The sequence below is a fragment of the Batrachochytrium dendrobatidis genome (genome assembly GCF_000203795.2).
Source record: "Batrachochytrium dendrobatidis JAM81 unplaced genomic scaffold BATDEscaffold_4, whole genome shotgun sequence".
Classification (NCBI taxonomy): Eukaryota; Fungi; Chytridiomycota; class Chytridiomycetes; order Rhizophydiales; genus Batrachochytrium; species Batrachochytrium dendrobatidis.
In genome coordinates, this window is record NW_006281102.1 from 1,422,560 (window position 1) to 1,434,837 (window position 12,278).

General features: G+C 39.5%; 7 protein-coding genes across 7 annotated transcripts; 3 read left to right on the forward strand and 4 right to left on the reverse strand.

Moving 5' to 3' along the window:
- Positions 1–67: 67 nt before the first annotated feature.
- On the forward strand, positions 68–373 carry BATDEDRAFT_87916 (uncharacterized protein; the record flags this gene model as incomplete). Its single annotated transcript, XM_006678111.1, has 1 exon — positions 68–373. The coding sequence occupies one exon, from the start codon at positions 68–70 to the stop codon at positions 371–373; it is 306 nt and encodes a 101-aa protein (XP_006678174.1).
- Positions 374–849: 476 nt separating this feature from the next.
- BATDEDRAFT_24227 (uncharacterized protein) lies at positions 850–2,294 on the forward strand (the record flags this gene model as incomplete). Its single annotated transcript, XM_006677879.1, has 5 exons — positions 850–1,000; positions 1,102–1,288; positions 1,423–1,597; positions 1,685–1,846; positions 1,929–2,294. 5 exons carry the CDS (start codon positions 850–852, stop codon positions 2,292–2,294), a joined length of 1,041 nt encoding a protein of 346 aa, XP_006677942.1.
- Positions 2,295–2,570: 276 nt separating this feature from the next.
- BATDEDRAFT_24228 (uncharacterized protein) lies at positions 2,571–4,447 on the reverse strand (the record flags this gene model as incomplete). The annotated part of the gene is made up of 3 exons (XM_006677880.1): positions 2,571–3,061; positions 3,198–4,071; positions 4,355–4,447. 3 exons carry the CDS (start codon positions 4,445–4,447, stop codon positions 2,571–2,573), a joined length of 1,458 nt encoding a protein of 485 aa, XP_006677943.1.
- Positions 4,448–4,750: 303 nt separating this feature from the next.
- Positions 4,751–6,379, reverse strand: BATDEDRAFT_16398 (uncharacterized protein). Its single transcript, XM_006677729.1, has 5 exons — positions 6,153–6,379; positions 5,934–5,977; positions 5,683–5,791; positions 5,466–5,555; positions 4,751–5,386 (listed from the first exon to the last, which is right to left on the reverse strand). Exons 1-4 carry the CDS (start codon positions 6,267–6,269, stop codon positions 5,478–5,480), a joined length of 348 nt encoding a protein of 115 aa, XP_006677792.1. The 5' UTR covers positions 6,270–6,379; the 3' UTR covers positions 4,751–5,386; positions 5,466–5,477.
- A 2,325-nt stretch (positions 6,380–8,704) lies between these two features.
- Positions 8,705–9,637, reverse strand: BATDEDRAFT_16402 (uncharacterized protein; the record flags this gene model as incomplete). The annotated part of the gene is made up of 2 exons (XM_006677730.1): positions 9,624–9,637; positions 8,705–9,471 (listed from the first exon to the last, which is right to left on the reverse strand). Coding segments are annotated over exons 1-2 (771 nt in total), but the record flags the coding sequence as incomplete, so codon positions are not given.
- A 357-nt stretch (positions 9,638–9,994) lies between these two features.
- On the forward strand, positions 9,995–10,568 carry BATDEDRAFT_87596 (peptide-methionine (R)-S-oxide reductase). The gene is made up of 3 exons (XM_006678112.1): positions 9,995–10,035; positions 10,096–10,279; positions 10,355–10,568. The coding sequence occupies exons 1-3, from the start codon at positions 10,012–10,014 to the stop codon at positions 10,540–10,542; spliced, it is 396 nt and encodes a 131-aa protein (XP_006678175.1). The 5' UTR covers positions 9,995–10,011; the 3' UTR covers positions 10,543–10,568.
- A 57-nt stretch (positions 10,569–10,625) lies between these two features.
- Positions 10,626–12,275, reverse strand: BATDEDRAFT_10446 (uncharacterized protein; the record flags this gene model as incomplete). Its single annotated transcript, XM_006677660.1, has 7 exons — positions 10,626–11,148; positions 11,246–11,351; positions 11,424–11,475; positions 11,542–11,634; positions 11,721–11,813; positions 11,901–12,032; positions 12,165–12,275. The coding sequence occupies 7 exons, from the start codon at positions 12,273–12,275 to the stop codon at positions 10,626–10,628; spliced, it is 1,110 nt and encodes a 369-aa protein (XP_006677723.1).
- Positions 12,276–12,278: the final 3 nt, after the last annotated feature.

Below are 12,278 nucleotides of genomic sequence, written 5' to 3' on the forward strand. Positions count from 1 at the left end.
TGAACTTTAAAATGCATCCTCTCATTCTCAACCTACTACTACAATAGATTGAACTACTCTATACACTATGAATCTCTCACTGTTTTTTGCCCTTGCTCTTGCTGTAACCACTGTCAACAGTGTTAAAATTCCATCCAAAGCCAGCCTAGATGCTTCTATAACTTTAGAAAAGCGTTCTCCTATGCCTGAAGGACCTCATCAACAATCGACAAAAACAGAGTCACCGTTTACCAAAGGTGGTCCAAACCCTCCCAAAAAATCAAGGACGAAAAGATTCCTCAAGAAACTTAGGAAAGCCATGGGAGTTGTTGGTAGAAGTATGGCTGGTGGTCTCGGCAAATTTCTGCAACAATCTAGTGGTGTTAGTGATTGAAGTGGTGCACTACTAATGCGTATATCTACGGATCAAATGGTTTATAAACCCATCAGGATTGTGGATGTCCAAATTATTAATTCTCAGTTATGTTTTTATGCATTGGTATTGGTCAGTTTGAATAAAATTGGTTAAAATAACTTGAAAAGTATCAATGTCGTGGTTTATTTGATTGCTATTTGAAGCATATATTTGGTGTTTGTACAAGACAGCTGTTTCAACTAGCATCTACTTGATTCAGTATCAGAGCACCCAGTTAAACAAGAAGCTTGTTTTCAAATGATTTTAGAGTTGTTGTCATCATACTGAATCATCGACTACTTTAGTGTAAAGCAGTCTTAGGCCAAATGTGTGAATACAATCAAGATTCTGTTTGAAAACATCATTCTTGAACACAAGCCAAATTCTTGTCAAAAAAGGAAACTCAGTGTTTTTTTATTTTTGCAATTCTACTTGAACGCATGCTAATTCGAGCCATGTCGAAACAGCTACGCAAGACAGCTAAAGGAAAGCAGGTGTCTTCTGCGATTTCAGCTTCAATCACTGACACAAAAGCAGTCTCTTCTAGCAAACTATCGGATGCTCAAAGAGCGACCGTTAAGCAGTTTGCGACATTGAGCAGCGCAGGTGCATTACAATTTCTCAAATGACTTGGTTACAATGATCCATATTACTTTGTACATTCAACTCACTAGTGAATTGTTATTCATTTGATCTGATGTAATTAGACTGGCTAAGAGTTTCTCCTGAAGCATCTCGAGGAGATGTTCTTGGGTCAATCTTATCCAGCATGTCCCTAAAGTCTACTCCTGATTCTGCAATTTCGCTTGACCAACAGCTTTTGCAATCCGAAACTGAAGTCCAGCGTCGATATCGTGAAAAGTATGAGGCAAAGCTGGAGCGCAAGGCGAAAGAGTAGGTGTAAATCATGGGTACCGATCATTTCTACTGCTGTATATACAGATTGAGACATGAATGGATCAAGCTTACAATTGCAATGATAATGGCTGCATATTTCCATTTATTTCACATTGGCAAATATAAATTAGAGCTGGATTCGAGTCGGTCGAGCAGATGATTGCAAAACGGAAACAAGACGAACTTGATGTTAAAGAGCGCCAAAGGAAACTTGCTGAACAAAAACCATCTCCACCATCTGGTGAAAATGACCCCACAAAAAAGAATCTGGATAGAAAATCCGAAAAACTTCCATCATACGAAAAGGTTTGCACTCTATTTATTACATGTCTATGAATTGTGCCATGCCATCAAGATTAGTAACTGGATTGGCTATTGTGGATAATGATTTAGAAACTGGATCAAATTGTTAAACTGGAGTTGCTGATGAAAGAAACCCCTGAAATGGTGTCAATCATTTGGAACAAGTATCATTCGGATAAAAACTGTTTGAGTGCCAGTATAGACAGTGCGACATATAAAAAGCTCCATCAGCGCGGCCGCAAGTACCCACTTGTACGTATCTATTTCTATTGGGATGGATTTGGCTCGGTTGCTTTACCGTTTATATTATATTTTGACTCTGCCTATTATTTAGTTTATTCTGCCATTACCACGCAATGATGGATACGAGCTGTATTTTATACAATTCAGTGGCCACCAAACCTACTACACACCACTCCTTGAATACAAAACACACGGCGCACTTTCTCGTCCTAGTTTTGTAGTAACACACTATGATGATCTAGCAGCTTCAAAGTCGATCGTGCTGATGGTGGGTGAACTGGGAGAGTCTCAGAGCAGTAATCTCACTCTCACTGAAGCTCAGAATCTCGTATACCAAACTCAACTATTTTATATCACGGGAAACGAGAATCAGCAAAAGCTTGTTGAGACGTTCCATGAACAACCTGAAAGTTTTCAATATGAGGAATTGATCAAGGCTGTCGAGACTTTGACTTAGATGCCCATAAAGTAGTTATTGAACAAACCACTGCATAATTTTATTGATGCATTCAAATACTATCGACTTTACAATTTCTGGGAAATTAAGTTTATTTAAAAACGAAGCGAATCAATTAAAATAGGGTGGAACAAACAGAGTGTTTATTCCAAAATTGGGAATACACACCCCAATAATCAGTAGTGGGGATATCTGGTCTCATTTGCCGACATATCAACAAAAATGAAACATAATAAGTGTAAATCTACGATGTGTTGCAAACTAAAACAATCAACTTCAACACACAAGCTTCTCGTACATTTTTAAGCAAGTTTTCAATGGCACCATACGAGCATTCAAAACTCCAATCAGGCTGCTTTCAAACGCCAAAACTTGGTCTCTGACAAGTTTGTTTACACATTCGAGTGCTGCACGCTCATCTACTCCAACAATAACACCTGTGCTGATTTTCTTTCCATCCGAGTCAACAACTTCCATTGGCACGCCTTTTGCAATTAAATCGATCAGTACCTCAATATGTCTTGGAGTAATTTCCCTTTGCGCATGAGAATAGGTAGTAGATGGAAATGTAGATGTCAGGGGTGTAACTGGAGGTGTATTGGATGGGTCGTTGGTAGATTCGTCAACGTGCTCAGCAATATCCAATATGACTTGAGCAATATCAAGCACCTTTTGGAATTTTTGCGTATGTTGAGCAAACATCATGGGATTCTTTTTTGCTCCTTGCTTCACCGCATCCGCTACTTCCTGATATATCAATCTTAGATCTATAAACAGCACATGATTGAGTTAAAAGTTAGTTTCATCAAACCAATAGATTGAATTTGGCATCTAAATACATAGGCATTGTTGGATTGACCATCTAATTAAATATAACAGCTTTGCTATTTCTTTGATACATACCCTGAACATGAAGCGCAAAGTCACGAATAGTAAATCGATCACGCTGCAAACGCATTTGATGCTGGTTAATATGCTGAGGCACAACCAACATTTCATTATCCCAAAATTCCTCATAGCCATCTTCATGATCACTTTCTACACCACCACTTTGTTCAAAATCGTCATCCCATGATTCAAGCAGGGGAGGAGGCTGACTCCGACTAGATGGTACTTGCATTTCTCGCTCTCGATCAAGTTTAGCTTGTGCTCGCGCCTGAATGGAAGCATGGAAAAACGAAGTTGAAATCTTTGAAATGGACTTTTTTCTTGCTGTTGCACAATGACTTTCGTACTCGGTAGATTCACCAGTATGAGGAATCTGTAATGCAAGAGGACGATGACGAGCATCTATCGCTCCAGGTGTAGATTGAACTCTTCTCGCTATGCTCTGGAACCCATTGTTTCCGCTGTTTGACTGCAGTTCTACTGGCATACATACCGGTGAATCAAGAACAGATGAATGTAAAACGGCTTCAAGTGCTTCTGCAGCAGGTGCAACATACAACCCTTTTGTGGCATCAGTTATCTTGGCAAACTCATCACACTCTGCAACAAACGCCTCAAAATCTTCGTCATCATCCAAATGCTTCAGCGTGCCATTGATAACAGCGGACTGAGATTTTGAAGGTCGAGTAGATACTGGCCGAGTTTGAAGTGGGATGGCTGAAAGACTTGCTACGCGTCGGATGTTTGGCTTGGATGGAAGTTTTGGATGTGGAGCCGCGGTATGCATGCTCACTGGAGTTACTTTTGTAACGTCGACCGTTTGAAAGGGTAAGAAGGAGAAAAAGGAAGGAAACGCTGTTGCAGACATGGCTCCAGATGCCAAGACGAGCTATATTTCATTGACAATACCCATGATGAATGTGCATACAAAAATGTAACCAATGTGTTAGTACGTATCCAGAATTAACGTACATGTCAATGATAAAAGCATCATTGGTGGTATGAATGAGCTGTCAAGTCTATGTGCAAGACCAAGAAGTTGATAAGATATATCCAACCTAGTGCATGTCTGGTTTATTAAAGTATCTAAAACTCGTGATATGGACCACATCAAAGACGTACACTTGCACAACTGCATGCCCAATCATACAACCCACAAGACAAATACATACAGCATTGATGCCTTTTTTAGCCTTGTTTGTTTTTCGTTTGAACAGTTTATTAACTGGGCCAGAACCCTGGGATAATGAACCGGCAGAAAGCATGTTGTCTCTGAATATACTGTACGCTGAACAAGATTCTAATGATGTGAAAAGTTGGTTGATGTTCTACTTGAACTACAGATCCAGTCAAGTTGATTGTTCGATAAATAGGCGTTAATATGCCCTTCGCGTTTTCTGGCCCTAGAGAAAATTCAGTCTTGATACGAGTGGGGTGAATGGCAATGCATCCCATACGTGGACACTGATACTTGCTTGCACTAGATCCAATTGTTTGAATTAGTGTCTTGATATTCAAATCAAGTACAATAGCAAACAATTTGAATCTACCGCATTACAGTGAATTTTACGATTGAATGATTTTTATTCTTGCACAACCATGCTTTATTCGCATGCATCCTATGATTTAATCTACATGTACAAAATGACACCGCCAATACTCGGCCTGCAGCATGAACAAAAATAAATGTGCATTGGTTCACTCTTTGGCTTCATGATATTAACCATTCATACGTGTTATGTGATGGAATGCACCACAGAAATAAAAACACCAATAGCATCAAGTTGGGTAATGAACCTGTCACTCGATAGTCATATACAAGCAAAAAGCAATCTTGCTCAAATCAGCGTGCAAGCATGAAAATTAAAACTGTCCAAATTTTTTTGGCATTGTTCTTTATAAGCCACGCGGCTAAAAATATGGAGCTATGAATAACAATAAAATGAATAGATGAAAATAAGCTTTGTCCTTTGGATTGAACCCATCAGGATCCAGTGTAGCTAGAACAAACTAAAGGCTGCTGTATTCAAGACTTGTCAAGTTGCAGATAAAAGGAGTCCAATCGCATTAGGGCTGCAACATTAGTTGAAGCTGTCTATTATGAGATATCAAACACGCATCAGGGGCACAAAAATAGCCAATTATAGTACGATGTTTCTTGGGCAGCTGAATTATACAGACGCTATGGTACAGAATAGTTGTTGCTATCGTTGAATCATTAAATGTTGACATAATCAGTAAGGCGTAAATACATTTTTATCACTGGAATGCAAAGCATGCTACCTGGCCATGAAACTATATGCATGAAATGAGTGCATGTTCAAGAATATATCGACCTTCCTTGTATTTTTGTGATTCTTCATATGCCTTGTCCTAATAACCCGCAACAGCGACGTGATTTGCAGATGACACCATAAACAGTGCATGATTGTCAACATGATTCAAAAAACTGCACTGAAATCACAAGATGCATCAACACAGTTAAAAACCCATCGCTTACATATCTCCAACCTACAACGGTTTGACAGTATGTGCAATGGATATCACGGACAGTATGCAGCCCTGTCGTCATGCTTCTTTCTTCTGCCGGCCCCTGGAATATGTTCACGCTTATAGAAAAAAATCGCACACTTATGGTTAGTTTGTGATTACCGATTGGAATGAGGGTACAGCCAGTGAATACAACTGGTTTGTTTTTCTCCTATGCAAACAGCGCCATGACAGAGTCGAACGGAAAAATAAACGACCTACACTGCATTGAAAAGATATGCTTTGCCATGTTGACCTTGAAAGGCCTATAGTATTTAAATATCAAATAACCCAATCGGCCACGACAATGGCAGCAAGGGTGAATTGAATGGAATTGCATTGCATTGGTTTAGCAAATTGGGGTGTAGATGCATAGATTAGCAGGAGAAAGCAAGTCGCACGATGAACCTTTGACTTTACAATAAAAATGCAGATGCATACCTTTGAGATGATGTCGTCAGTTGTGGATAAATGGGTATTGCATATGATGCAGCAGTACACCTTGCTGTTAGTATTGCAGGAGGCTGAGTCAAGGAATTGTTTAAAAATGACGCCCATTATGATCAAGGGTTGGATGTCAAAGCGGAAAGCAAGTTGAATTTGTTGAGCCAAGAAAGCTTGATGAAATTTAAGCTCTTTACAGATGAAGGGTAAATTGTGCTGAATCTAAAATAAAACAGAAATTACATTGTCTTGTATTAGATGCAATGTCAGGGTTAGGCATGTATAGTGGTGGGAATAGAAGGATTGTGCATTCCATCATAAGCATGATGGAATGTTTTCCAACAGCACATGACCAATATCATAGTACTGGTCACACAGGTAGGTTGGAGAATAATATGGAAAATGAGAAAGGTACAGCTACAAGAAATATATTATCCACGTAGAGAAAGACGGGCATAAGCTAGGATGGGCACACTAGTATATTTATCTGCATCAACAATCGAACCTCATCAATGCATGGCTGTCATGACATATATCGCTTATATGGCGAAATAGTGGACAACTATGGCATCAAATGGCCAATAGAAGATACAAGCAGCCATTCAATTCAACTTGAAAGTGTATTCATAGTGCTCATCATCATAATAGCAGTAGAGAAAGTAGCAGACTATACTTTATCTTATTGTCATGCCAGAATAGATTAATTTCAAAGGATTGCTAGTGCACTCTCCAGCAATCAGAGTTATGCCAGTATATTTCCAAAGAGAAAGCCAATGATTTACAGGCAAACACAATAGAGAAATACTCTACCACAGTGAGTGACAAGAAAGTAGCCTGTTTATACCTTGCAATACTCGATAATCAGACCAAGATGAAATCCGCAAAATTTCAGTTAATATAGCCGTTATTCACGTAAAATGAAACACTTGTATTTTAGCTTGCAGTCACTGCCTCTTGCTTTGGAATATACAATCGTTGAATATTCGATTAGTTTCCTATTAAAAATCAGCTTGAATAGACATTCCCAATTCTTTAAAACACAACATCCGTCATATGTTGCACATAAAATTAAACTAGTCTTGGCCTGAAATTCTCCTTTTTGAACCCGCCTTTTTTTGATTGACATAGCCATACACTCTACGATTACCAAGTTTGAAATCGTATTTATCCATTGTAATTCAAATATTAGATTTGGCTGTTTTGGTGTCGTCAATAGCACTACAAGCTTTTTGTTGTATCCTAAATCTCAGATATGTTTGCACTCTAGTTGAAGAGAACAAGGATTGCATGTCTCGGGAATGCGGCGATTGTTTTCATGCCAATCACCAAAAGGAGAATGGTTTCATTCAAGAAAAGCGGCACTGTTCAATGCTCTTTCTATATCACTGATATTTATGATGTTGATAGCATGTGAATAGTTTGCATTATTGCTTAATGCAGTATTGGTGCCGTTTGATCCGGATGCATCGCGGGATGGCGAATGTGATGGATTTTTCAAAAGTTGCCCTGCTTGGCTGCCAAGTCAGTACACTTTGTTATGAAAGCAGTCTGTATTTCAAACCCATTCAGCAATGGGTGGTCTGTATGTGTAATCAAGAGCCATTAGTATTCAATGTCAATGTTGAATCTGTAGTTGGCCGCCATTCAAAAGTGAAACTCGACTCTTTCCAAATGGAATACCAAAAGATGGGTTTTATCGATATAAAGTTTGGCAAAACCGTGTAGCAGATATATAAGCCGTGCAGCTTGATATTGAGCGACGTTTCTTGCGATCTGAAACCAATACCTACAAACAGTTCTATTCACAAAATATCAAATCGTGTTCAAAGGCTTGTATTTTCAGAAAGTCGCCAGTTGCGAATTGCATGTGGATACTATACCAGCATCTACTAAGCCTTGAATTCACAGCTTACATCTATGAATACGACTCGTTCCCAAACTACTAGAACAGCAATCAAGAAAGCGTGGCAATAGTTTCAATACATTTGTCTCTGGAAATACAAACCTTTTGGGTCTACATTATCTACCATCGATTCAAAAGCATCAGTAAACCTCGTTTCTTATGCAGTCAAATCTCTGACTACGATTGCATTCAAATTCCTCCATCAGTAAATTATTATGTTGATATCCCCTTTCCACTTCTATAGTTTACAATGTGCTGTGATCCTAGTCATCTTCAATATTGCGCAAGTTTATAAAGGCTAGACTGGGAGTTTCCAAAAAGTTTAAAGCGCTCAATCATGTTTTTACTCGATGTCATTGCATAAATATCCCCTAAACTAAACACTTGATATATATCTTCAAATAAAACTGTATTATTGGTCACTCTGATTCAAGAATTCCAAAATACTATGAAGATACAATGAAGCAAATGAATGGCAAGATGTTTCAACTACAGAAAGTATCAAATAAATATGTATACTCACAAAAATAAAATACTAGACAAGAATGCGCACGTTTTGAAAAAACTATTGGATTTTACACTTATCAACAACCTGAGTTGGATCATCATTGCTTTGACCAGGAAGGCCACGCTGACCATCGTTATTTTCCAAATGGACTGTAATGCATCCAGCATTAGGAGTATCCATAGTGGCACTAATGCCATGTTTCTGCATCAACTCGACAATAGCAGGTTTAATCTTGGCAACACCTCCAACGGAATGCAGTCCTTTGCCAACAATCACCACCAGATCCGTCACTCTCTCCTGTCCATTAGCCTGCTGTCTGCATTGAAGAATACGTTCGTCTGTTAGTCGTACTGCTTCACGAACAAACTGGCCATGGAGGTCAATCTCCCCAAGACCACGACCGGCGTTTTTGGCTTTAAAAAACAGAGCGGATGCCTGTGCATTCAGCTGATCCACTTTAGCACCGTACTGCTTTGCCTTGTCAGATTGTTCCTTAGCATCTGCCTTGTTTCCTGAATTCCATGCAGCTTGAGAGGCATCATAAAACTTGGCACGATCATTGGCCATTTTGTGAGCTTGGTCACGCAGCGATTCAGCTTCTTGTATTAGTGCAGCATCGTCGACATGATGCTGCTGAGATGGTGGAGAGTGGGGCACAGAAACAGGATGATTTGGCTTTACCGGTACTTGCTGATCATAATGAGGTTGCGAAGGAAGCTGCTGGTCATATTGGTGCTGTGGAGGTTTCTGCCATGTTGTAGCTGGTGGTTGTTGAACAACTACAGGTTGCTGAGGTTGTAATTCAGTGCTTTGATCATTTGTATTCGACTTTCCAAAAAACAACGATGCCAGTAGTCCCACAATCGAGGTGCAGCATGCAACTGCCTCGTTTTTATTTCCAGACGCTGATGAATTATGCATATACAAGCCACAAATTTAAGTTAGTTTATGGCCCTGCATTCAAGCACTAGAATTCATAGACTGACTACAACAGACAAAAAGAACATTCATAGTATAATATACGCGGCTAGTGGCAGTTGGATAATACTTTACTCACACATGTTTGAAACGACCAACGAACCAAGTGTTTTAGAGTCGGATTGAATTCAAAAATGCTGAATGTGCGCATGCATATCATCACGTGAAATTAATTCACTTGTGCTTGAAAGCAAGTCTGAATTTACAATCTGAATCAAGATAGTTGTGCTAAAGCCAGTGGGGTTGAACCAATAGCATGTGAAGTATTACCGTGTAGCTGATCCCGTTGCTATTGGCATGATGCTGCGTTGGTAAATCAAAGAACATCAAGCACAAAAGGCATCCATACTCGCATTTTCACGAGTTGAAAGGTTTAAACAGAGATGCATACGAGATTCTTCGCATGGTCGACGATATCAAGGTTTAGTTTAACCAACACACAATATTTTCAAAGAACAGTCAGGAGAATGACACAAAAGACCGAACAACAAGTACGTGCTGTCAGTAGTGCTATATTAAGATACTTTTAGATCTAGCTAATCAGTGTTCAGTGGAGAGCAGTGCTGTCTCCCCAACAGTTCAAAGTGCTGAGAGAAAAGGACACTGAGGCTCCCAACACTGGAGAGTTCAACAAACACTCGGCCAATGGAACCTATACCTGTTCTGGATGCAATACTCCCCTGTATAGCTCCACTACAAAGTTCAATTCTGGCTGTGGATGGCCTGCATTCTATGGTAAATGATATTCGCAGCGGTTTACGCAATACCAAAATTTGAAGTGTAGGCTAATATACTATTACTTTTACCAAGATGCTATTCCAGGAGCTATCACTCGCCATGAAGACAGATCTGGCGGAATGCTGCGCATAGAGATTGTTTGCACTGCATGTGGAGGCCATTTGGGCCATGTCTTCAAAGGTGAGGGATTCAAAACCCCAACTGATGAGCGTCATTGTGTCAACTCCATCTCTCTCAAGTTTATCGATGACAAACAATAAAAACTGCCATGACTATAGTGAACGCCAGAAATCATTCCATTGTAGTTATTGGCTCCATCAACTATATTGAATCAAACTATTGTTCATAGATCGTCTTTTGCTTTACCCTGACCACAAATCATCATAACCTTGGATCGATAATCATCCCATCCATGATACGATCCAACTAGTCTCCTAAACCCAGTAAATGCCGATCTTCCATGCAGTACTCGCCAGTTATCCACCATCACAGCCATTCCAGGCACCAGTTTCACCCATGCCTCATTTCTGCGATCCTTGACCATTGTCATCCATACTCTTAATGCTGCATAAAATTGCTCTACATCAGTCTTGCTTAGCGAATCCAGCACCGATCGATCATTGTTGTTGTATCGGACTTGCAGCACATTTCCAAAATTGTCAAGCTTGATAAGAGGGAATTGCTTTGGAGTGGGTTGCATGAACGTATGCTCATCGCCTGCCGAGTGTGCAGTGATTTGGATTTGAGTGAGTGCATCAAATGCCCATGGACTTTCTTGTTTTAGTAAATTGGCAACATGGAATGCGTCCACATATAGAGATTCCCCACCAGTGCCAGTATGTTCTAGCAAATGAAAGAGCTGGAGCCTAGATTAAATCGGTACACATGCAGATACTAGCGTACATGAGCAAGGATAATATAGTTCAACAAAAGCCCATGAAAACAAGATATGCTATAATATACCCAATGGGATCAGTAAAATATGTAGTATCCGTATGTGCCCCAAGGCCAAGTGTCGTGTATGCTGTATCTCCATGTTCCATGTTAGGAGTAAAATCCCAAAACGATCCTACATTAACAGAGTCATACTACTAATGAATTCAATGTTGACAGATGAAATGCAAAATGCTCGATTTTTTACCATAATGAGTTTCACGGATAAACGAGATGCGTCGACCAAGCTCTTCTGTTGCCTGCAGTCCAAAACACAATTTTAATGATTCACATAATCAAGATATATAGTTGTACATTCAACCCACTTTAGGATCCACAGGAACTCCAGAAACAAATCCAAACCCATATGTATCAATGTTGGTAAGCCAATGTTGCAAGCCATCATTGCCTCCCATAATCTACAGTAATAACCAAATCAGCCAAGAATTCAAAATGCTAGTTGTACTACAGTATTGGCAGTTCACATCAGAGTTTATGCACATACATCTTTGTATGGGGTTGTGGGCAGATTAGACACGATTGAAGCATCCCAAAACTTTCTAGAAACGCCTGAATAGTTAGATTCGTGGATACACTGCTTGCTTGATATATGCAAAACATATAGCTCAGTTATACAAGTAGTTTCATCTTACTTTGTAGATGGCTTATCAATCTTGATGGATACTTTTGGAGCATATGAATGCTGCTGTAGCCAATCAAGCGTAAACTCTGTTGTATGCGATGGTTTATGCCCTATAATATATAAATATATCAGATCATAGCTGGTGGTGACTTGATTTGAAAAAATAAAGATGTACTTGCATTCGATGGTAACTGTGCCATCTCTTATAGAGACTGACTGTGGTTTGATGTCCAGCGGGATCTAGAATTATGCCAATTACTACGAGTTCTATTGTAATGCAATACATGGTTCTTAATTTAAGCATACTTGGCTGGTATCTACTAGTCTTTGTCGAGTAACCTGATGGAAACAAGCTTTGCATCGACAATGATCTCTCAGCCATATTCCATGGCTATTTCCCAGGAGCACAATTGTCATTAG

What these genes read in the sequence shown, in the direction of transcription:
- BATDEDRAFT_16398 (XM_006677729.1), bottom strand. Translation starts at nt 6,269, where the DNA reads ATGGGCGTCATTTTTAAACAATTCCTTGACTCAGCCTCCTGCAATACT. An exon ending in CTGACGACATCATCTCAAAG is followed by an intron (nt 5,978 to 6,152) that starts GTATGCATCTGC and finishes TAAATACTATAG; the next exon opens with GCCTTTCAAGGTCAACATGG. An exon ending in CCGTTGTAGGTTGGAGATAT is followed by an intron (nt 5,556 to 5,682) that starts GTAAGCGATGGG and finishes GCGGGTTATTAG; the next exon opens with GACAAGGCATATGAAGAATC.
- BATDEDRAFT_87596 (XM_006678112.1), top strand. Translation starts at nt 10,012, where the DNA reads ATGACACAAAAGACCGAACAACAA. An exon ending in CACAAAAGACCGAACAACAA is followed by an intron (nt 10,036 to 10,095) that starts GTACGTGCTGTC and finishes ATCAGTGTTCAG; the next exon opens with TGGAGAGCAGTGCTGTCTCC. An exon ending in TGGATGGCCTGCATTCTATG is followed by an intron (nt 10,280 to 10,354) that starts GTAAATGATATT and finishes ACTTTTACCAAG; the next exon opens with ATGCTATTCCAGGAGCTATC.